Raw genomic sequence first — 25,217 nt, forward strand, 5'->3', positions numbered from 1 at the left:
CCATCTCTGGATACAGACTGTCCTGTACAGCACCGCTGAGCATGCTGATATTCTCCATGGTGGAGAGGGGGTTCAGATGTGCTGAAAACAGATCCCTCCTGAGATGGAGATCAGGAAGCTGCCTCACTTTCTACTAGCACTTCAGGTGTGGATTTTCTTCTCCTGAGTCTTAAGAGACAAGGAGTGAGAAGATGCTTTTTAGCAGGGTGGCACAAAGAATGAAGTGAGAAAGTGGAAGAACCTACAGGCTGCCGTATTTTGGCTAGTGGGAAACTCCCTTGTGTGTTCAGGGCAGTTGAGTTCATGAGCTGGAAACATGCCAGTGTACTTGTGAGTTAGAGAGGACAGTCGAAGGGTTAACTATTGCATGGGGCTGGGGTAAGTAGAATGTAAGGCAAGATAAGAAAAGGAACTCGGCGAAACTCCATTATCAGCAGGGACCAGTACAAGGAACCGACCAAAGGCAGAGTGACTCTGCAAAGCAGCAGTGGGGTGAAAAGGGCAGAGTGATGAAGACGTCGAACCTTCATCCAACGACCACCAGGAGGGGGGAGGAAGACCTCGAGCCTTCATCCAACGACCACCAGGAGGAACTACAACGCATGCGCTGGAGGGATGGACCATATGCAAAAGAATTCCCAGGAAGTGATGAATATGTAGATGGGTCCCGGGAAACCTGCTGAATATGTATAAGCTTGGCTTTTAAATATCTAACATTTCTGCCCATGGTTATGCGAGTTTGGTAGGGCGGTGACCCCCCTCGCATCCGGTGTGGGCGCAGCACCGTAATAAACATACCTGCTTTAGAACCTAATCTTGGGTTACGGAGTTTGATTCCACAAATCACTTGTACGACAGGAGGTTTTGCAGTGGGGAAAGGAATCTTTTACTTTTTACTGAAGCCCGGTGATCTCCAGCCTTTCCCCCTGGTAACTACTCTCAGGCGCTCAGCTCCTCTGACTAGAGCAGAGTGCTGTGCCAGAGGAAGGGAGGGAAAATACGGTTACAAACCTCTGACATCTTAGACAGCCATCACTGGCCTGTGCTCATATGGACAAAGAAATTCCCCATATTTTTTCTAAGTCAAAATGCATATTAAATACTTGTCCTAACAAATTCCAGTATGGCAGATGTACTGCTGGAAACTGACTATTTCCATTTATAAGCAGTGCAGTGGTAGAAGCTTCAACTGTTCAAAGCTTTTTTCAGCTTTACTAACTTTAACCTTATTGAGTCAGTCTCACTTGTTTCCTCTTTCCCATCAGTCTTCAAAAACAAGACAAAATCAGTGGCTTCCTGGGGATTCTCTTTTTCCTTGCAGAACACACATTTGGTTGAAAGGAATTCAAGAAGTCTACTGAAACAATGACACAAAATTCAACTTCGTCAAATTTGTGAATGACACTAAATTAGGCAGAGTAGATGACGTGACAAATGACAGAGCTTTGACAGATACACTGAGAGACATTAGACTGGATCAACACAAATCTCATGAAGATCAATGTGGACAAGTGCAAAGCTCACACCTAGGACAAGAATAGCCCAAGGTGTCAGTGCGAGCTGGGAACTGACTAGGTCAGCAGGAGCCCTGCTGAAAAGGACTTGGGAGTTCTGGTGGGTGCCCAGAAGGATAATGAGTGCTCTCATGTGAACAAGACAAAGATACTGGATGATGCCCTGAGCATGTTCACCTGACTGTCAGAAGCTATAATTCCTTTTGTTTAGTACGAGTGAGTTGTCATCTGAAATGATTTGTTCACTGTGGGGCTCTCCAGTTCAGAAAGGGTATGAACTAAGACACCAAAGACGGTCAAGGGTCTTGAATATTAGTTCTGTGAGAAGACTTCCAGGGAAGTCTTTCTCTTTTCTCTTCCTCACCTGATGTGAGGAAAAAGGACTAATTTTCATACAATGTTCCAAACTTTTCCAATTAGTAGCAGCCAATGTAACAAGGGACAGTGATCAAAAATCACAACTTGAGAGGCACCAGCTAGTCATTAGGAAAATTCTTCACAAATGTCTGTACTGAGTGCGGTCAAAGGATTGCATAACCTGTCATTCCTGATATATTTCTCTTCAGTGATGAAGACTTCTGAAGTACAAACCTCCTCAAGCTGGTGAAAGACATCATGTGACTAAAGCAAAAACAAGCCACACATGGGAAACTGTACTGAAAACAGTACATTCTGTGTCACTGCCAGTAATGGGAGACAGAAGCATAAGCACTTTCCTGCTATCTCCGTGTGAAGCCTAAGAAACCTTTAACCTTCTCAGCTTTCAGTAACTCATCCATGTGTCCACCCCACACGGAGCCTGTAATGCTTTCAGGATAGATAGAGCAGGCATCTCCTTTAATAGGGATCCCCTTACACCCCTTGTTACTGAGCCCTACAAGGCTGGAGAGAGCTCAGACCTGCTCGGCTTCTGCTCAGGTAGGAAACCTCCTCTTGTGGGTCAATGCCCTTGAGTAAGAAGATCAAGGCTAGGTGTCTCCTCAGAGAGCAGTTTCTCCTGTACGTGGGGACAGGTCACTTCAGCTGCTCCTCCCCGAGTGATCAGTAGCCCTGATGCTCTGACCAGGAATGCCTGTGCAGATGTGCTTCTCCTCTGACAGACCTTTGGCTCTGAGCATGGGCAGGGGAAGGGCTGGCATGCAGCTCTGCGAGTGCCATGTGAAGGAAATCCCACCAGGGACAGGTTGCGGTCAGAGGGAGGAGGGGGAAAGGAATGAGAGATAATGATGAGTGGAAGGCGGCAGTGTAAGAGATGAGAATGTGGAAAGAAGCAAAAAAAACCGTGCAGCTGGAGATCATGGAATCATAGAATGGTTTGGGTTGGAAGGGACCTTTAAGATCACCTAGATCTAACCCCCTGCTATAGGCAAGGACACCTCCCACTAGACCAGGATGCTCACAGCCCCATCCAGCCTGGATCTTGTCTCAGGAGGGAAGAGGGCTTTGAAGGAAAAAAAGCCTAGAGCTGCTGGGGAAGATAAGCGAGAGGCATTCATGCAGAATCTGGGAGGACCTGGCTGCTAGCAGAGTTTGTGGAAGGGGGTCATCCTATTTGTGTGGCTTGGACCATCTTTACAAGTACATCATGGCCTTTTTCTCTCAGGAATCTTGAGGTGACTGTAGGTATCACCAGAAGCAACAGAACTCATAGAGCCGAAGAACAGAACCAAGTTCCTTCTGAAGGGTGGCTGCCTTCTGCAGTGACAACTGTGACAGGTTGACCATGCATAGTCCTAAAGCTCCAAACTGGCTGAGAGCTTTACATTGTGGGAGGTACAGCCAGGGCTTCCCTCACAAAGAACACCTCCCCTGCAGAGGCTGGGTGCCTCAGCAGCCCTTAGGGACACACGTGGGTAAGCTGGGTCAGCCAGCCAGTGAAGGAAGAAGCAGAGGCAAATGAAGGTGTCATGAGAGAATAGCAGGAGGGTACATGTGGGGCAACACAAGAATTACAAGATTCTGAGCATCCAGCTCAGTCTGATTTTAGGAAGCCTCCATGCTGAAGAATCACCAAAGGAAGAAATAGTTTTCTGTTGTTAATGAATTCTGTTAGAGACCCTATGTATTTTTTTCTTCAAAGCCCTGCTTACTCAGAGTAGCAGACCATTACTGCTACATCATCTACTCTTTGTTTACAAAATAAGCAATAATGGTGACAACTGTGAAGTATTATAATCAATAATTTAGTTTTCCCAAATGCACTGTGATTCATTAGCACAAAATTAGGTTAAAGTTGGGCTCATAGAGCAAGGTCCATGTAAATGGGTGCACATGGGTGGTAGGAGTCTTCTTCTACCCACAGCCACATGAAAGTGATGTGTGTGCTCTGAGTTTCCTGGGCCCCTTTCATAGCAAAAGGAGAAGAACAGATACCTCCATGATTAAGAAACCTTCCTTAGCCTGGCTTCCTCCAGAAGAGTCCTTTCCTCTCCATTGACTGTGGAGGGGAGATTGCAAACCTATTACAATTTGAATGGCTGATGTTATGAGAGATTGACCCCAGCACTGATTTCTTTGATCCAGATACCCATGACTTCAGCATGGTTCTGTGCAAGGCAGCAGATCCAAATTCTCACTGTGAATTTCAGACGACATGGGAGTATAAAACAAGGTACCTTTCAAAGAGAACTTCCCTTAAAATCTCCATCTTATACTTGAACAGAAAATGCAAATTTGGATTAGGCAATACTAGGAAACTGCCACAACAGTGAGGTACTGCCCAGTCCCCCTCTAGGGACAGCAGACACAAAAGAAACAGAATTTCATTATGTATATTTGTGTATTTCTGCAAGTATCATCCTCTCCAAAAGCAAGAGTGGTTTTGGGATTTGGAGTTCTCTCCTATGTTCCTATTCACCACTGGACTGCTTCACAGCAAAATACGGAAACTCACTGAGTTCCCTGCTGCTGTACATGCCCACCTGTAATGTGATCTGTGCAGTTAAGTTAGAACATCTGATATTAAGGCAGTCAAGCTAAGAGGCAAGGGGATCAAAGCAGATTGCTTTATCGGCCTCTCAAGAGCTTGCAATGGATTTTACAGAAACACAGTCTCATTCCTTCTTTTAGCTCATGGCAGTAAAAGAAAGAATAAATTAGAGGGATTTCTCAACCGCTGATGTTTGACTGAGAGAAGGATTCTCTTCCCTCTTTGGCTGCAGGAGCAAAGCAGTAGAACTACAAACCCCATCCCCCCCATCTCCTGTCTGCTCTCCACAGAATTAACTGGAACATCCCCATCTCCTGCCTGCTCTTCTTGGAAGAAACTGGAGAGAGGTCTTACATGTGACATCAGTGATATTTTTGTGTTGGGAAAAGCAGCGATACCACCAAGACACAGCTGCAACTGTTTCTTTGCCCCCGTCACCCTGCCCCCGCCATGTTCCGTAGCAAATCTCTTCACAGACACAAATGCCAAGAAGTGTTTCCTGAGTTGTGCCATGTGCATCTGCTGAATACGAGACTTATTTTTCAGAGGAATTAGCATGCATTCCCTCAAAATTCCAAGAGGAAGAACACCCTGTCTAGTCACCAACATGAAAAAAACCGATTGCACAGCAAGCTCATTCAGAACACCAGCTTCACTTACATTTATTTTGTCTGACAAAACTTCCTTAGTTAGGTTCTGTAGCAGTATGATGCTCCCTAATTAAAGGCAGTCTGATGCTGCCTCAAGCTATCTTCTCCCTTGCATTGCTGCCTGTTACATGATAAACAGTACCTGAGTAAATATTTTTTACCAGTTTAGGTGCCAGGTATTAGGATCAGCCTGCTCCTGCAGAGGAGGTCAAAGTGGCTGGGCTGGAGCAGAGAAATGTGAGCAGACTATTGGCTTTCTAGGCTTGCAGGTGATAGGATAGATGTGGAAAAGTTCTAACTCTGGTTTCTGGGAGCAGCTATTGAGCACTACCCACTGCTCCAATGTGCCTTCCCATAGTAGAGCACCATAGATCACTTTGCTGTGATAGTTATCCGATTATTAACCTCTGATTCAGAAAAGTGCTGACTAGAGCGACCTTCTTTTTAAAACAGTACAGTACAGTTTTGATTCCTTCCTTCCTTCCTCTCTCCCTCCCTCCCTTCCTTTTCCCCAGGATTTCAGAGAATTTTATTCCCAAATTACTTGCTTTGCTGGCTGCTGTACAGAACTTAGCCTCAGCCCATTTGAGAAGATGTGGAACACCAGCTGTGTGCCCATCTCCCACTGTGAGTGAGCTGAGTAAGGGTTACTCAACTGTGGGAAAACTGAGGCAGAAAGACAGCACCTGTGGAGGCAGCCTCATAAATTTAAGAACATACAGCCAGCCATATCACCTTACAACAAAGGTATTCTGTACAGGAGACTATATAAGATGACTGGTGAAAATGCAATTTCACATTTTCCAAAGTATTTTTAATTTTATGAAGGCATATAATCTTCCCACCTGGTCGTTCCTTTTCCAAAGTGAAAAATCATACTCTCTGTCTCTCCAGTGTTCCCATCAGTGTTGACATCTTTCTACCTAACCTTTCTACTTGTGCAGGCCAGAGCTGTGGAGAGCATGTGGTTTGTGAGCCTGGCACAATGATTTCTGTTTTGTTCTCAGTTGATCCTGATCATTCCTAATGCTCTAATTGCCTTTTGTGGCCATTATCAAGCACTGACTTGACATTTGGAGACAATTATTTGCTATCTGGTAGCCTTCTTACCTCCTAGCCCTGATTCTCCTTTCAGACACTGAATTTCTGTAGGGTTTGGCCTATGTACAGCTCAGAGGCACTGAATGGGCAGAGAAGTTGATTTTTGGTTGCAGCGGCACAAAGGGTTTTTTTGGCTGGTGATTGCACAGCCTGCCTTACAGAGATGATGTGGTAAGTGGCTTTCAGCAAAATGACAGTGAGTGAGACTCAAGCGGCACAAAGCAGCAAAGAGAGCAGCGGAGAGACAGGTAAAGCAGCCACCTGTTATTTGGGGATGACCAGCTCTTGGCTATCAGAGTTGCACCATTACTCAGGCTCCTCATGCAAACATCAGCGGAAGAGATCTGGGCAGTGGCCGCTGCCAAGGAGGTGACATTCAGGATGCCCTTTCTGTCACCCACCAAAGCAGCTGAGGGGCTCCAGTTACAGAGCAGGGGAGTGGGGTGGGCAGGCTGCAAGGCCTCCGGGTAAGACAGAGAAGAAAGAGAGCAAGTGGCAAAAGGGGGAGGGAAGGGGAGGGAAGGAAAAACAGGATTAGGTGCATAATATTAGAACTAGCGACAACTGCATCCTAAAAAAGAGAGCAATGAAGTGATATCTTCCTTTGCTGACACTCATCTTAGACAGATGCACAAATCCCACTTCTGGGCAGGTTTCAGTGCTGAAAGTGGAAATATACTGGTACTGGAATTTGTATAATCCTGTTCTCTTTAAATGTTAGACTTTTCAAGGTTAGGACACCTTAGGACTCATCTTCTGAGTGCCATGGTCACTGCAGGGCAGTTACCAACAGGACATTCAGCAGAATATTTTCTAAACTAACTTCCTATGTTGTGGAAAAGTTCCTTTTGCATCTTCAGGAAATTTGCCAACAGGCTCATGTTTTATCCATGGTGACCAACCTAAATGTTTCCTTAATTGCTCTCTGTATCCACCTGAGAGACAGAGGGAAGCATACACGTCTCTGCTCCCTCTGAACTGCAAATCAGCTGCGCAAAGCAGACCAGCTCCACCATGGTGCTGTGCCACCAGACAGCCAGCAGCAGGGGTGCCCATGTGGGAGATGAGCAGCTCGGGCAGTCTGACAGTGCTCACATTCTCTGTTCTGTGGAGATTACCTGCCCACCTCACTTACAGTGTTTTAGGGACAGATGCTTCTCTCCAAGTGTCCTGTCACAAAGTACTTGGAAAGGTCTGAGCTTATGCCAAAGGATAAGTGAACACTGAGCCCAAAGGAAGAGAGGAAGTTACTTGACATCTCCAACAGGACTGAGGCCTGAAAAAATGTATCCCAAATCTGCTGCATCTCAAGGTGCAGTGCAAAATTCAGTCAATTACTGCTGTGTCAAGTAATGCAGGTGTATGTTGCCTACCTTCCAAATTAGTCCCTCAGATCCCTCAAAGTGCCTGCTCCCCCAGCTGGCCGGTGCCTTCCTGGTTGTAGGGCCTCAGAGCAGAGCCATCCCATGGCCCTGCACTGCTCTCTGCCTCGTGTATTTGCTAAGCCTGCACTTCGCCCCTTACTGCTTCAGTTCCAAACCCTCCATACACACTGAATTGTATTTCTCCAAGCAGCACTGTACTGACCTCAGGAAACTGCTAGCACGAGGAGGTGGTGGTACCTACTCTGCTGGAGATGTAAGAGCACTGCTCTGAAGCCCTAACAGCAAAACTTGAGTTCCATGTGACTTCTTCCTCTCCTAGGGCTCCTTACTGTGAACTACTGAATGTGGCTTTACTGACACGGTGTCTGAAGGGAAACGTTTTCAACCACTTGTTCTGCTAGAACTGGATTGCTGCTGTTGTGCTCAGGAGATTTCCTGCAGTTCATACAGTCCACACAGGACAGCAGCTCTATATAAGCCCATCAGCTGCATCTATTTTAAACTTTCTCTCAGAGGTGCTTGTTTATGGCCACTATGAACTGATATTTTTCTCAAGACCTTTGCACAAGCCCTGATCAGATGACAGGCATCCTGACTCCACAAATAGAGTGAGAATGCAAAATGACTCTCATTCTCCATAAAGCAGTGAGCAACCCATCTTCCATTTCCCTCACATCAGTGTCTCACTTTGGTCCTGATCATACAGCAGGCTTTATAGCAGTGTGTCTTTCTTTTTCCCAGCCTCTGCTCCTCCTGCACACATCCTCCCCAGCTCAGATCACCAATTTGGTCCTTTCCCCGTTACATACCTAAACTCTCCTTCCTGGCATTCCTCAAAGCTGCTCAGCCTCTGCTCCTTTATCCTCCTCTGCTATGTTTGTTGTTTTTAATCTCGTCCTATTCTTCAACTGCCAAAAAAACCACATGCACAGATGGTAGCCACAGGCTGGGCACAGACAGTGGCAAGTTAGGACACCATGTGGTAGCCATGGCACTAGGAGCCGCACGAAGTGTGAGCAACTCCTCACAGGCCCCATTCATTTGTTCCAGTCATGTCCAACCCGCAATCCATGGTGCAGTGACCACGCTGGTGATAAGCATGGCATGCAGGCTCTTGTTCATTGCTGGTGAAAATGCATAGCTAACGGTGGTACATTGAAAAACAGCATTTTGTAGCTGAGAATTTATCAAGCAGAGTTACTGTGCTCACTGTAGCTGCTGTAGTTTCCATGGAAATAAATAGAAGGCATTACTTTCGGAGCAGCCTTCAGAGATGTGGCCCAAGACAATTCCTCTTCATTCCATGTGGCCCAGGCAAGCCAAAAGCTTGGGCACCCATGAGTTAGATGGTCATTCTAGTGTTTCCCAATAATGTATCCTCCTGCTTCCTCTGACTGTTCTTCCCTCAGCCTGATGCTGAGCTGCCATTTCTCGCACTCCCACATCCCCTGCCATCTTCTCACTCCTCCCTCTTCCTTCACACACACCCAGCTTGCTCTCCCCAGCACAATTTCAAGCCCACTTCAGCACTGTGGTTTCTCAGACTTCCTCTCTCTCTTTTTCCAGCTTATTAATGTTTTCGGCAACAAGAGCCGCATTAGGGTGCACTACATGACTCACATCACATGTCATGCACTGGGGCCCCAGTTCAGTGTTTGATGTCAGTACGTTCATGGGCTTCTCTTACACCACCTGGCTGAGAGAGCACGTGGCTCTCTGCAATGCTGCTGACCCTGCAGGAAGCTTGGAGCAAGCACTGCTGCCTTCCTCACCCAGGGAAGGGATTCATGGATTTGGGTTCTCTTCCCGAACAGCAAAAAGTTAGATTTCAGATCCATAGACTTTGCTTCCCTTTGTTGGTGTCAAGAGAAGTAACACCCTCACCAATCCCAAGCTGATTCCCAGCTGAACACCAACAGCACCTGTGCAGCTGCCATGCTCCTGGTGGCACAGCACATCCCAGGAGAGCAGGACAAGCACCCAGGTGTTGCGTCCACACACTGGCATTTCACTGGCTTCAGAGGGGCCACTGCTTCTGGCTGTTAACATTTCAGCTGAGAAAGGAGCTGTGCCGGACGGAGCAAGTCTTTCTGGGATAAGAATAGCAGCTGCCATCTTAGGACACAGCCCAGTTGTCCAGCTCCTGCACGGCAACACGTTGCAGTGAGATATAGAAGGCAGGCTACCCGCTGAGGAATGTCTTCGAGTGCTATTAATGGAGGCGTATCATCTTCAGCAGCAGGCTTGGCCCCACGCAGGAGCCTTGCAAGAGGGGGTTATTTTGAGCTTTGGGTGCTGCGGATGAAGGGAGACAAATGACAGAGTGATCCTCCTGGCACAGGCAACCTCCAAAGCTCTCTGCGCAAGCCCCGCAGCCTGTCACCGCTTCTGGGGATGGCTCTTGTGAAGCTGTTGGGCGAAACGGTGGGACCGGAGAGCCCAGGAGAGGGGGACCAGGAGGGAGCTGAGAATTCACTGGGGACACAAGGGCAGGCCGCAGGCCCACCTGTCCCAGAGCTTAGGCACTCCACTGCCTGCTTTGTTTTTGACCACATCCCTGAGAGCTAGAGAGAGCACTGGGCACATAACTTTGTGCAGGTGAATACTGTGATCAGAGGAGACACAGACTTATGACTTGATAGCTTCTGTATCTTCAAAGAATTACCTTCCCTTTCATTTTGTGTTTTTGATGCAGAGCAGCTGGCCCTGAAGGGAGGCAAGAAGCAAATCCAGAAGTTGGAGGCCAGGGTGCGTAGGACTGGTATTTGTGCAAGTGTGAGCAATCCCAGGTCAGAGATAGCAGGGAAGCTCCAGCGATGGGTTTCTTGTTGCAGGTGCGGGAGCTGGAAGGGGAGGTTGACGCTGAGCAGAAGCGCAGCGCTGAAGCCATGAAAGGTGTGCGCAAGTACGAGAGGAGGGTGAAGGAGCTGACCTACCAGGTAAGGCAGACGGCATCTTCGTGTTGACACATCCTTCTTACAGAAAGTTAAGGCATTTTTCCATGACGTCCAAGAGGAAATGTCATTTGGTGATGCGGGGGAAATCATTTCTCTCTCTTTTTTCATTTTTTTATGTTTCAATAAAAAATATTTTAAAAAGTAAGTTTTGTTGCTTCTATATGTTAACTACATTACATACGTGGTTAAAGCAAACAGACATCAGGATCCTTTACCTTTGAGTTTAAATGAGAGGAAAACTTGAGGGAGGAAGAACTGATATGCAAAAGGGGAAGACAACTGAGATAAACTTGCCAATAGGATGACAGCTCAGAATCACGTGGAAGAAGGGAAGACAGAATGGATTGTTCTGGTTTCATCTGGGACAGAGTCAATTTTCTTCTTGGTAGCTGGTAAGGTGCTGTTCTATGGATTTAGGATGAGAATAATGTTGGTAACTGAAGTTTTAGTTATTGAGGAATAGGTAAGAATGGAATAGGTTGAGACAGTGAAGGGTTTGGGAAGGAAATGGGGCATGGGTAGGGCATGTCAGGGCAGTAGGAAAGGGGAAAAGGCTGTGGGACTGCACCAAAAGGGCGAAGAACTTCTGTGTGTACAATGAAGAGTTTCAGATGGATGGTTTGAAGATCATACATCTGGCCAACCCCCACAGCACTGCTCACCTTCCTACTGAAGATTATTCACAGGCTCTGCCTCACAGAAGTTGAACATTCCATGGCAGCAAATACAGCAAAGTTTAAGACAGAGTACATCAGCCACTCCTGTGCCAAGGAGGACTCATCTGCACAGCTCATACTAGAACTTGTCCAGGGGAGCAACAAAGATAGGCTCTAGGCCAGCAGGGACCACTCTGTCACTGAGCTGTGATGTTCAAGGAAAGGCTTCCCATATTGACTTTACTGTAAAATGCTCACAGGTGACAACTGTCCTTACCAAGGAGTTCAGGGTCAGTCTGGTCCAGACCCTGTCTGCATGAATATCTCCAAAGAGGATCTCCAAAACATCTCAGGGTAAATGTGCCAGTGTTCAGCCTCCCGAACAGCACAGCAGTGCTCTCTGATGGTCAGGCAGAGCCTTCTGTTTCAGTTTACACTCGGTGCCTCTTGTCCTGTCACTGGCACCACCGAGCAAAGCTGGGCTCTGTTCCCTTTGCACCTTCTCCTCAGGTATTTATAGATACTGATGAAATCTCCCCAGGATAAAGGGAACAGTTTTTTACAGCTAATGAAACGAGAAACAGTGTGGTGGTGAAACATAAACACTGGAGACAGGGAGTCTTGAGGAACGGCCATCCATCCATGCAGCATGAGCATGGAACAGCTGTAAATACATCAGTATCTGACAAACAACCATGCTTTTGCCAGTAAGAGCACTTCTCCCCCCCACTGGCTCCCAGATGCAAGCAACAAACAGGCAAATAGGATGCAAAACGCAGGAGGGCAGACACAAAGCCTGTGGAGCACAACAACTTCTGAAGCATGAGGAGCTGTCATTCCTCGCACCGTGGTATGCTCACCAGCCTCCAGCAGTGAGCTGGCACTGACAATTCAACCTTCAGGTGCACCCTGTGAGAATGTTTGAATAACCATTCAAAACACCACGGGGTATGTGGTGGGACAAAGTAATGTGCTACAGCTCAGCAGTCATTTGTGCAACCGTGCGCTGTACAGCCTGATGCTGTGCCAGCTTCTCGCTTACAGCACCAAGAATCAGCACTCTGTCTAAATGGTAAATAATTCCTTTTATTCCTAATTTCACTCATGCTCATTGCTCTCAGCTTGTGTTGAGAAATTGGAGCCGTTGCCTATTCTCAGACACCAGTCCCCCAGATCTACCTGCATTTGAGGAGAAGCTGCTGGGCAGTGACGCTGGCAGCTCTGGTGGTTTGTATTTGTTGTGGCTCTCACTGCCAATCAGGCCCCGCTCTTATTGCTTTTTAAGAGTGGCTGAATCTAATGGAAGACACTTCCTATTTTGAGGCCAGTGTCTGTCACTGATACTGTCCACAGACACAAGCAGGTAACTGCCCCTCTGCAAGGCTTTTCAGCTTCGTACCTTCATCCAGGATTCCTTCTCCTTTGCCAGGTCTCCACTCGCTGTGATTGCTGCAGAGTACTGGATGACACGCTTTGCGTTCAGTCTTCCCTGCTCCCGATTCTCCACTGCTGAAAGCAAGCATGGAGCAAAGCATTATACACCTGCTTTTTGTTGGAGGTAAAGGTCAAAGGACAGATCTACTTACGTGATTAGGATTGACTGATATTCACACCTGGCAAAGGGAAAAAGAACTGCAGCAGAGAAGCAGTAGGGAACCAGCGACCCTGGTCACAAAGGGAGAGAACCAAAAACCTTGCAAGCAAAACTGAGAAGATGTATACTCTTTCCCTCCTCCTCTTTTCTACTGCTGTACTCCACTTTTTGTCTTCTCTCCCTTTTTCCACCCTGTGCTCTCCTCTTTGCTTCTGTCTTTACCACTCTTTACCTTCTTTATTGTTATTTAATATGGGACAGGACTTAATTCAAACCGAAACCATGTATTTTGGAGAAAATGTTCCTTCCAGCTCTGTTCTGAACCTACCTGCAGTTGCCTCAAGCCACATGCCTATCAGCAAACCAGGCAGTATGTGCTACCTAACTGCACCCACCTTTTGCCATGGATCCTCTTATGGTGTCCAACTTCATGCTTAGACCAGAAATGCAGAAATTGTGCCATACAATTATAGCTCAGCAATTAAAAAATAAAAGCCTATTTTTTCAGGAGACAGGGAAAGCAGTCAAAAGCAGGTTTTGCATCACCTAGAAACAAGAAAGGCATGCCTAACTCCACAGTACAATAGCTGGGAGCCTGAGTAGAAAATCTGCAAGATGACACAGAATGAGGCACTGAGGTAGCACACTGCAGAAGATGGCTTCAAGGCAAGCGAGCCCCTGGCAGGCAGAAGCGGCATTTGGCAGAAGAAGTGTTTCTAACACTGGTCAAATTCAAACAGCTCACCGGTCAGCATGAACTGATAGGCGTTGTCAGAGATGGAGATGTGTGGAGGGGCCTCCTGGCGCTTTTTGCCTCGGTAGGCCAACACCACCTCCGGGTTGTACACCGGCAGCCACTTGTAGGGCCTCTTCTGTGTCACTCTTCTGTAGTGACACAGAAGAGGCCCGAGTAGGTCTGTAGGAAAAAAACAGGAGAAAAAGGCATGGGAGCTCCTCTACCCGGCAGCTGATTTTTCTCAATGAAGGGAAACTTACACAGATCATCTGAGAGAAGCAGCAGTCCTTGGGGTTGGGTAGGACAGCAGGTTAGTGCAGGTGTGTCAGTGTGGCCACATCCTCAGTTCTGTCAGACAGGTGGGTTCACTGCAGATACACCATCAGATTTGACAGCAATCAATCAACCACAACTCAGAGGGTTAACTTTGATTCTGCAGTTCTCAGTGTCCATTCCATGTGCACAAACGCGACAGAAACAGAGAACTAATAACTGTAATGCTGCTGTAGCTCAGGTTTTTCTTCCCGTTTAACTGTGCAAAATAAGTCACGGCCATTACAGGGCAGACACTGCTGCCACCTGGTAACTCTGTAGTGCTGGCAGATGTATAGGATGTAAGTCCTGGAATCGCTACAGCCACACAACCAGAGTTCACGCCGGACCAGATCTTTCTACGTGTTACTGCTGCCGGTGGCTGCAATGCCCACGGGCACAACTGCTGCCTGCCTGCCATCCTCACGCTGTGCAATGCCACAGAGGCAGGACACCAGCAGCACAGCTTCATCCTTCGCTCAACTCATTCTGCTCCCGGTTCCCGGCCACACGAAGCTCTCTCCCTGTCGAACAGCTCCATCTGCCGGGTTCGTGCCGCGCTGTCCCGCCTGCAGATATGCATGCAGGCAGGGCAGACATGCAGGAAAACAGATGTGCACAGGTGGCAGCAGCTAGCTGGACCACACGGGACTGGGGAGGAGCTTGAAAATCCTGTTGCCATTTTCTGAGCCTGCCGCCCTCCTCACTTTCATCTGCAGATGAAGTGATCGCTGCTCCTGTGGCCTGCAAGCCAACGGGTCCAACCCAAGGGGAAAACAGCACTAGTGCAATCTGTTTGATTCGGAAAGTTTAACACAGTTTCCAGGCTCAGGTCCTGGGTATTGGACCTATCTTGGGCTTCTTTTGAGAAGGCAAGAACGAGGAACGTTGGCTTCAAAACCAACTCTGTGATCTGCTTCCCTAAATACTTTCCTGAAGGGTTCAAACATGCAAGAAGTTGGGATTCACAGAAAGTCTCCACACAGAGGCAGTGTGCTAACTGCCCCTCACGGGACAAACCTGAGAGTCGTACAGACAGCTCCAAGGTAACGTCAGGTCAGGAAGAGAGCATTAGTGACTGGGAGAGAAAGGGAGAAAGGAAGGAAGCATCACGTAGGATGTGACAGTTCACTCACATCCCCATTACTGATCCTGTTTCTTGGAAACGTCATAGTTGTATGAGAAGTGATGCAGAGAAGAGAAACAAAGATGGCTACAGGAATTAAACTGCTTTTCCACGAGAGCAAAACTTGATTGGGATCTGGGGGTGAAATGTGACAGGTGAAAATGAGACATCAGAAGCCTGCAGAGTCCTGAATGGCAGAGAGCCATTCCCACAGCTGTGCTGGTGAGGAAGGATTCACTATTTCTCTATGAGCAAATATAATCTGAAATTACCAGGCTGCATAAAAGATAATATGAAGTTACCAAATTGCATATTGCAGTGAATAGGAAGCACCTCACACCTATTTCAATTACAAATAACTGAAATCTGGGTCGTGTAGGAGGAAAAAGCTCAAACGGGTACGAAAAAGGCAAAAGCCCAGGAAAGCAACACCCAGGTCCTTGCACACCACTGCCTGCTACGCTCTGCTGTCACGTACTTGTGGTTGCTGCACACTGGGTGTGAAACAATAGATCCCAGCTTGATTCCTTATTTTCTTTCTTAAAGTCTGGTAGGGACTGCTGCCAGGACACTGGTTGAGGGGCTGCAGCTACTTTTACAGAAGTTACCTGGACACAAGATGTTAAGGTGTTTCAAGATTAAGATTAAGGTCGTTTCTGCAAGATAAAGATCATGGGGGCTCCTAAAGGAAACTGCAGCCAATGATGCTGATAAGAGTTTCACATGCAAAGCATCTGCAAGCTCTGCTACCAGTAAAGTAAGGAATTTAACAGTGGATGTAACAGTATTAGAATAAAAAGAATTAAAAACTGTGGCTGAGGTGCCACAGCCTGCACTATGACCAGCAAGGCAACAACCCAATCTGTTACAAAGCACTTTTATCTTACAATCCTGTTGGGAATCATTATCTCACAGATATCTCTCCATTCATAGCAAAGCTTTCCTCTCAAGGGCAGAGTCAGGCTCAGGAGGAAACCTGCCCCGCCCAGTGTAAGTGCTTTCCACGCTCCTCGCCATCCCTAGCAGGTGTCCTGGCCCCAGCAGGGCAGGGAGGAACGCAGAGAACCTGCCACCCTCTGTCCCAGCAGTTTGCTTCCCATCCTGCGCAGCCATGACCTTTCCTGTGGTGTACTCCACTTCGGGTCAGCCACAGAGCAGTAGCTCTTGGTATCTGGGCTGGTTTTGTGCCTCTGTTCTCTCTGTCCCTGGTTGGCACAGGCACGGTGTGGCCTTGCTGAGACGTGCCATGATGGATTGAGGGGAATATTTCCCTTTAAAGCTGGCAGTCAGCTGTGCATTAATTACAGAGCCAGATTTTGCTGCACATATATGAGAAGAGAGCAGTAGCCATTTCACAGTGATTTGGCATTAAACAGCAATCTTTCAGGAATGGAAATCACTTTTTCAGTGTTTCTTTACTGGCTCTGGTAACAACTGATGATCGCAGTGCCAAGCAATCCACAGCCTACCCCTGTTCATTACATTTTTTGCACAAACGTTTCCTTTACATCAGCTTCCACTATATGCAAAGCATCACACGCACGCCCTAGTGAAAAACAGACGGTGGTAAGAGACCCACAAGGGAATTTCAGTTCAGGAGGCCACTCACAGGCACGGCAGGGACAAACCTCACCCAGCACTGTCCTCAGCTCGGGCATTTCAGTGACTGCTCCTGATGCAGATCCCCCACGCTGCCAGAGAGAAGGTCCCCAGACCACGAGTGTTCCCATCAGAGGCGACCGCATACTGCAAACGGGAACTATCCACTCCTGAGTGATCAATTTAAGTAGAACTGGGTTTGAAACAAACAGACCCTCTCTCCCTAAGCTCTGCAATCAACCTGCTGCACTTCTAGCTTTGAAATGTCTCTTCCCTTCCTTTCAGAAGACAGATATGGCAAAAAATATATATTATGACCCTTTTCAGTCTGTAAAGATTCAAATTATAGTACTAAAATTAAGTTTTTCCTCCATGGGATACTGTAAGCAACCAAGAGAAGCACAAACAGGCTGTGAAGAGGCAGTCTGAATATCCTCTGATCATCCAAGATTCAGGGACTTAACACCATGAGGGAGAGCACTGGAGGAGCTGAACAGCCCCACACCTCCCAGCATCTGCACCAGCACTGCTCACTGCTGCTTGTTAGTACGTGGTGTCCAACCTCTGCGCTGCACTCAGAGAAGAGGAATTGTCTTGGGCCTCATATAAAACATGTAGGTCGGTCATTCTGAAAGTAATGCCTCCTATTTATTTCCATGGAAGCTACAACAGCTACAAAGAGCACAACACTATTTGATAGAACAATTTCTCAGCTACAAAACACTTTTTTTTTTTTCCCGTAGTCACCATCGTTAGCTATGCATTTTCACCAGCAATGAACAAGAGCCTGCATGCTGCACTCACAGCAATTTGCACGAGCAGAGCTCACCCACTGTTGCTGTTCCCACTGCTGAATCGCACCATCCATCAGCTCACTGTGCACACATCCAGTGCTTGGTCTCCATAAACATTCAGTAAGCGCTGATGCATGTCAGTGGGTGCCATCTGTTCTGCATGGAGGAATTCAATGACACACCTCTGCTTCATATGCACTTCCACATCAGGCACCAATGTGTCAGCGTGCCCCTCTGCTGCCATCTGTCACACAGCAACAACACATAGCAGGATATTGGTGGGAAGGTTCAGCCTCTACTGCCATTCCACCAATGTCCGCCTTTGACGCCATGGGCCAATATGATAAAATGGGAGGCATCACTTTTGAAGCAGCCTTCGTATGTAACACAGTTAATATATATAAGTAACTAAATTGAGTACAGCTTCAAGGCAGATTTCCCAGCAACACAGGAGTGCTGGCTGGAAGGGCGCTTCCCACCTAAGGCAGGAGGACTTTGAGATGAACTGGTGCACACCCACCAGGGCAAGGAATGCAGAGCTAGAAGGTGTCAAACGTCTTCATTACAAGGAAAGTTTTGAACTAAATTAATTTATTGCCTCCAAGATTGTGGGAAAAAAATAAAAGGTGAGATAAGACACTGCAGAAACAATAGTGACTCTATGAAACCAAAATTATTATTGCCAGTGCCACTCATCACAGACACTAATATTACTGATAACACCTTGGATGTGACACGGCTCTAAATGACACAAGACTCAGCATGATAAAACTTCCTTTGGAAGCTGCTCCTCTTGCTAACTGCACCCAAAACAGTCAGAACAAGAGTAAAAACCACAAGCTCAACTGCTGAAAAGGAAGTTAAGTTCTACTAAGACACTAAAACACCCGCTGTAAACCAATACACAAAAATTCTTGGTGACGGGCACATCCAAACCATGCAATGGCTTGTACTACATTGCATTTATCAACACTACTTCCTAAAGAGATAAAATCCAGCAAGTGAGGTTTGACCAGCATGCAAAGTTCTGATGATATCCCGTTATCACTCAAATCAAATTAAGGAAAAAGCAAACAGATGCTCACTCTGCAAGTGAGATCTCTTCCGCATAAACCCCTCTAGCTCTGCAAAGCAGATAACACAGACCAGACTCTCTATAATGCTGTCCCCACATGCACACGAATACCAGACACACACTGCAGCCACTCTTTACTGGGAGGCGCTTCCTGGAAACCTCAGAAAGTGATCAACAATTATACAAAGCAATCTTTATTTTCAAATGCTGCGCTGCATAAATTTTATCTGGTTGACAGCCATATGCATGGACACAGATCCCTTTCATCCTCCCCACTTCATTACTCAACAAAGCACATCCAGGCTGACTATGCATAAAATCATTTAGATCAGAAGAAAAATGTATTTGCAACCCATTATTCATTTCCTTACAAGTTAACAGTGCTTTCTTGGAGAAATCATCAGGAAAAAAAACACATTTCATTTCTGCATTCAAATGAGGAAGATCAGGCATGGCACAGGGCTGGTCCCATCCATGCCAGCTGCTGACACATCCAGTGCTCTTCTTCTCAACCTCAACAACAGAGCACTCTCGGCCTCTCTGCACAATATTCCAAGCGCCATTCCCAGAAGGCAAAACACTGCAAGAAAAACAGAAGGCAAGAGTGCTCCAGATGATGCCTGGCCAAGAGATACCAACTAATTCTACCAAGTGTCTTCCTGAAATGAGAAGTTTCTATCTTTTGCACCCTACAACGTTTCCATAAAGTACAGAATTTCATTCTGTAGTCCAGATCTCACTGCAAATGCTATCCATCAGGAACACATCTATGGATTTTTGAGTACTGTTGCCTTTTGTATTTGGAAGAAAAGCGGTATGTGGTGGCTGGACATCACACTCATGTATTTCTGCTTGAGCTCCACTGAATACAATGCTCAGTTAAAGCCAACCCTACAGCTGATGTATGCATCAATCTCTGGAGACCTCGTGCTTTATGATCTGTATTTCCTCATGTGTGCAGCAATAGAAGCAGAAATCTCAGCACTCCTCTTATTCTGGCCGTAATAGTCCACAAAGTCACCATCTGGCCCAAGGAGGTACATTATTATTGTGTGATCCACCTGCAAGAAAGCACATTGGTATTTGGTTAAAAAAAAAAAAAAAATCCTGCCCTTCTCTCAAAGACAGCAGCAACCGCGCTCCATTCAGCCTTGCCTCCAGCTGTCCGACCAGAATTCTTGCCAGCAAGCTAAAGTAAGATCAGGGAATCCTTATCATCACCTCAGCGACCTTCTGTTGTTCTACCTGCCAGAACAAATGCCTCGTTGGCACTCAGGATGCATGAAGGAGCTCTGTACGAAGACAAATCGTCCCCAGGCGGAGCCAGCCCTTCCTCAGCACACAGAGGGCTGGAAAAACCAGGGGAAGGCACAGGCTGGTGGTCCTTCCCCCTCACTTTTCCCAGTTTCCTTCTACTTCTCCTAACGTTCTCAAACACCAGAAGGTATCCAGGCTCCTGCTGCTTTTATCACGTAAATCCAGTATAAATGGAGATATTTCAGTAAAGTGAATTCGCTGCCACTGCAAACAAAGGGACCAAGAGCATCACTGGGACACAGGAGCCGGCACACAGGGAAACACCGCGTGCTGGGAGAGGGCTCCCTCTACTGGCTCCTTGTGATAGCACCTGCAGACACCACAAGGAGCCTGAGCCGAGATAATGGGTCAGAATTTGAAATAACCTGAAAAAAATTAACAGTAACAATGATTTGAAAGTTTGAGGTACTCCTATTTTATTTATGTTAAAAATAATTCCATTTTAAGTATCTTTAAAACATCACTGAAAGTATGGTCTTCGCCTAACTGTGATCTCTTTATGAGAAAAGACGTAATAAACTGAAAATGGAGGCCAGGAATCTGTGATTGCACCAGTGAGTACATAACCCTAGTGCCACGGGACAAAAAGGACACAGATGTACTCACGTACTAAGAGCAGGTCTGTGTCTGGAACCAAGAAATTGCACAAGCATGTCCAGCATCAGAAGCTAAAAGGACTCATTAAATTTTATAGTGTTTCCATAATGGAATTCATGTTTCTTAAAATGTTATTGAAGCGTGTTTAACTAAAATATTTTACTCTAGGTATCAAATATTTGAGAAATGATCACAAAATCAGGTACCACAACCTTTTACTGGAGTTTGAATCATAATCCAGACCCTCTTGCCCTTCAATAAGAGACTAACAACAACAGTGATCCAAAGCAGGTAGCCTGCTCAGAGAACCTGAACTCTCTGTCTGCAGGAGGTTAAGGACAGCCAGGAGGGCACGTCGCATGTGTGCAAGAGACCACTATTCTTAAAGCTGTGGCCCGTGACCACTGTATGGATGCACAAGATCATTGTACAACTTCCAATGCAATCTTCCAAACCATGAAAAAAAAAAAAGAATATTGCACACACTGTAATTAATTATGAAATTGAGACTACTACATAGGAACTACTAATGTTCAAATAATACTTGAAAAATACAAATAGGTGTTTAGGAATGATGATTTGTGAATGCTCATCTCCATGTTCTTTTCAAGCCAAAACAAGCAGAGAAGAATTGACCTCTGCCTCCTCCCCACTGCTCAGCAGCACGCAGAACACACAGCACTCCTGCATAAGTATCAGTCTTACTCACTGACTGGAAGGCAGCTCCGTGCACGACACGATGAGGAAAAAGAAAACCCTTACTGAAAGAAATGGCAGAGCAGTAATTGCCTGGGTAACAGGCAGGCACAAAACCAGCCTCAAGCTCTCCCTCCAAGATCTGCTGTTGCTGTTACCCTCTTTCCAATTTGTTTCAGAGACCTATGTCTTCCCACCTTCCCGCAGCAAACACACAGAGCTCGCTGCCAACCACAGCCAGAAGAGATGCACACACACTGCTGCCCTGTGGCACGACACCTGCAGCTCTCAGGTTATTCTCCTGCTCCAAACTCACTGGTCTTTCTTCCACACTCTCCCCTGCTGCTCTTCTCGCACTCCAGGCTTCCAGGTGCTTAGGACAACTCCAGCACAGCGCAGCGCAGCTGTTCTCTCAGGATCCTGAATCCTTTCTCATAATTAATTACATCTGTAGTTATGGTCTCCCCATTGTCTCTCCCTCCAGATTCCCTTGAAGCTGCTCTCATCTACATACTTCTTTCCCGCGGCAAGATCCCTGTATTAAAACCTCTAAGTGCTTTGCTAGACTCTACATGTGGTTTAATTCATAAACAGCAGCCCTCCTTCCGCTGTGGTGGCCTCTTTCCATCTCTTTGAAATTCTGTTCACACATTTAGTGTAAGACTCGACAGATTCATTTCCTCTACTTAGTCAACATCCTTTGCCAATCCTCCTCCTATTCTTACATCTCCCTTTCATAAATCTGATTTTATGCAGTACCTTTCGACTGACAGTAGATTGATTAAAATTTCTGTTTAATTTCCCCAGTGAGCTCCTCCCTCCATCCAAACACATTGTCTTGGACACTGCCCTCTAGCTACTGAACTGCCACTTGAAGCAAAAGCTGGCTCTTTATGTCCCACCTGACACTCTTTTTAGGAGTCCAGATGAGTATTACCACCATGACTGTCTTCCCATTACTGAGACTATGTGTTGCTTTTGCCTTTTCTTTACATGCATCAACTTTTTGTTCCACCAATCTTTTGTCCACGTGCATAAACCACTTGCTGCAGTCAGGCAGTTTGAAAAATGAGAGTAAGAATAAAAATACTGGATCAGACCAAAACCAAAACAAAGTGCTACTTTCCCCTATTATCAGCCAGTTTCCAAACATTTCATGCATAGCTTGGGAGGCCAGTGAGCTAGATTTCTCTGCATTTCATCATCCTCAAGAGAATTTTCTCCTCAAAGAATAATCAAGACTCCCTGTGGGCTCATCTAAATGTCCACTGTTTGCATCTACAGCAATGGATTTCACTTCTCATCTGCTCACTTCAACAAAACCCATCATCTTTCCTTTTGAATCTGTTTTTAGTTTTCTCTGATGTCCTTCTGTTCTTGTAATTAAAAAAAGAACCCATAACGCGTATCCTCATTTGTCACATCCCTTGCACCTACGTCACTCTTCCAGTCTCTCAGGATGTGACCAATGCAGGCGGCCTTGGCAGCAGCTGTGAGTGCCCATCGCCAGTCTCATTCCTTTCCAAAAAGTAAGACTTTCACTGCCAAGTCTTACTTAAATCTTAGTTTTCCCTTCACACTATTACACTATGTATTTTATTCTCACTTACTTTAGCATTAACATGCGTTCTCTTCCATGTCATTTGACACAGGAGGAAGATTCCCACATTATCTACAGGCAGACTTTGCATCATCCCAGTCACTTGCCAGAAAAACCCTGGTTCTTGGTCTCAGTTTGGCAGGGAATAAACTGTTTATCACTTTCCTCTTAGTTCTTCCTCTTTGTATTGCTGTAATTCCTCAGTTCCATTTTCCATGGAGCCCATGGGAAAACAGCCAGACAAAAAGGTTACGTGATGAACAAAAAAAAAGTTCAATTTATTACCAGGCCTAAGAGCTTTTCAATTTATTACCAGGCCTGAGAGCCTGTATGCATTCTTCACGCAGAACTCGGACTGCGTGTTTTCAGAGCTATGTTTCAGTGAGGTGCTGAGCTTGTAAGAGGGCACCTCAGTGCTGACTGAGACCTCTACAACTCAGCTCAACATGTAGGTGCAACAGGGCTCTGTCACGGAGGGTTTCAGCACAGATTACAACAGCTGTCTTTTAAAAAAAATCTTTATCCTGTTCCCAACCAAAGCCTTTCATTAGGCAAAGGCCCTGCATCTACTTACTATGTAATCGTTGTCTTCATCCTTGGGACCTTCGCTGTAATACACACGGAAGGCTTTGGCCACTTGGTCAATCTGTGCTCTGGTACCAGTCAATCCAACCAGCTTTGGAGAAAATTCTACAGAGAAAGAAGACATTCACATATTTGAGTGAAAAGAATCCTCTTGAGTCCTCCTTTTCAGTACTCTTCATTGCATGTTATAAAGCATCAAGGCAGAAAAAAACCTGTACCTTTAACATATCTGGCAATGGCTTCTTCATTGTCCCTCTCAGGATCAATGGTGATGAAGAGTGGCGTCAGATTAGGCAAGGATGGAATTCTATCTGTGACCAGAAACATCAACCATTACAATTTTTCTTAGCAACCTAAAAATTATTTCCTAATCTCCCTCCAAACATGGTCACAGGCAAATTGCCATAACATCCACCTGAGTCCTCCCTAAGCGGCAAAGCAAAAAGACCATTTGGTATAGCTCAATTTCTATATACTATCTCTGAAAGAAATACACGCCATGAAAACCAACCCTCCATGCTTGTGCACAGCTCCCAGCTGGAGGCCATGCCCTGCTGAGGGAAGACGACAAATGGGCTCTGGTGCAGAACACGTGAGTGCACGTAACCTCCCATGGCCATGCCTTATTAAACAGAAATCCTCTGTTCCAGAAAGGTCAGTACTGTCACGTCCCAAACACCAGATCCTAGCGACAGGAAGCTTGATTTATATACCATTTAGTAATTAATTCAACTACTGAATACTAATTCACAGTATTTTGTAATTAAGACCGTCATTTACTCCCACAAGCAACATGTCACCATGATAAACCTTGCCCTGTAACAGACAGATTGCTCTGCCAGCCGAATTCCCATACCAATTTCATCGACCACTTCAATCATTTTGTCGAGTTCCTCAGGACAGATGTCAGGGCAGTGTGTGAAGCCGAAGTAGATGAGCACCCACTGGCCAAGATAGTCCCTGTTGGTCTTGGGCTGCCCCTCGTGGTTGATGAGTGAGAAGGGCCCTCCCAGCAGTGGTTTCCCGATGCTTCGGTTCCGCTCCTTCTCCAGCTCTACAGTAACAGTGAGAGGTGGTGAATTCTCGTGCTGCAATCCATGCCCCATTCCCGAGGTCAGGCCTTGAAGCAGCAGCAGTCGGGCAGCCCTGCAGGCCCTGCTCAGAGCACCGTGCTCTGCCGACACCCACCGCACACAATGCTCAAGCGGACAAGGCTCCCAAGGCTCCCAAACAGCGCCTTCAACTTCAGCCAAACTTATGTACAAAACTGAGCGCTACATTCCAACAAACATAACAATCACTCATAGTCATTGGATGGTCACATTACTGCTGCAGGTGCACGAGATGGCGAGTTGCGTGGCCTGGCTCGGTACGAACAGAACCGAATGCATCTGGAAGCTGTGCCGTCCCCCAGCTTCAGCATTAAAGGCGAGGAAATGACAACCGTGTGCGCGAGAACTGCAGCGCCCGGGGCACCGGAGGGTTCTCCCCCTTCTCGGGGCTCTGCTCGCGGCACAGAGCAACGACCAGAAAGCGTAATCAGCGACAGCAACAGCGCACGTGAGCATTTTAAAAGGAAGGCAAAGGAGCAGTAATTTGGAGGGCACTGCGATTCCACCCCACCCCCACTCCCCCGCGACCCTTTCGGGCTGCGGGAACACTCACTCTCCTCCTTCGCCTTCTTCACCCTCTTCATGGCCAGCAGCAGCCCGCCGCACAGGATGAGGGCGGCTCCCAGCGCCCGCCAGGACACCGGCTGCCGGGGGAGAACTCGGTCAGGGGCCGGGCGCCGCCCGCACGCTGCGCTGGGCGGGTGTCCCGGCCCCGGGGCCGGGGGTGCGGAGCCGGACCGAGCGCGGAAGGTCTCCCCCCCAACCCCCACCCCCTCCCGCCGGGTCGCGCCGCGCCCACTCACCCTCCGCTGCGAAGCCGCGCGGGGGCCGCTTCCAGGCGGCAGTCGGGACGCGGAGCGGCAGCCCGGCGAGGGCACAGCC

At 47.0% G+C, this 25,217-nt stretch overlaps 2 protein-coding genes across 3 annotated transcripts in view; both read right to left on the reverse strand.

Annotated features, from left to right (window-relative positions):
• LOC110407307 (myosin heavy chain, skeletal muscle, adult) overlaps positions 1-18,455 on the reverse strand; it is a 52,771-nt gene extending 34,316 nt beyond the window's left edge. The window contains exon 1 of the mRNA XM_021414860.1: positions 12,592-18,455. The gene's annotated coding sequence lies outside the window, so the exon portion shown is untranslated. The remainder of the gene's footprint in view (positions 1-12,591) is intronic.
• Positions 18,607-25,217, reverse strand: LOC110407308 (protein SCO1 homolog, mitochondrial; the record flags this gene model as incomplete). 2 transcript variants are annotated; one of them, XM_021414862.1, is given in 7 exon segments in its annotated part: positions 18,607-19,008; positions 19,353-19,489; positions 23,213-23,328; positions 23,442-23,534; positions 24,080-24,277; positions 24,889-24,979; positions 25,139-25,217. In XM_021414862.1, coding segments are annotated over 6 exon segments (706 nt in total), but the record flags the coding sequence as incomplete, so codon positions are not given.

The sequence above is a fragment of the Numida meleagris genome, chromosome 17, assembly GCF_002078875.1.
Source record: "Numida meleagris isolate 19003 breed g44 Domestic line chromosome 17, NumMel1.0, whole genome shotgun sequence".
NCBI lineage: Eukaryota > Metazoa > Chordata > Aves > Galliformes > Numididae > Numida > Numida meleagris.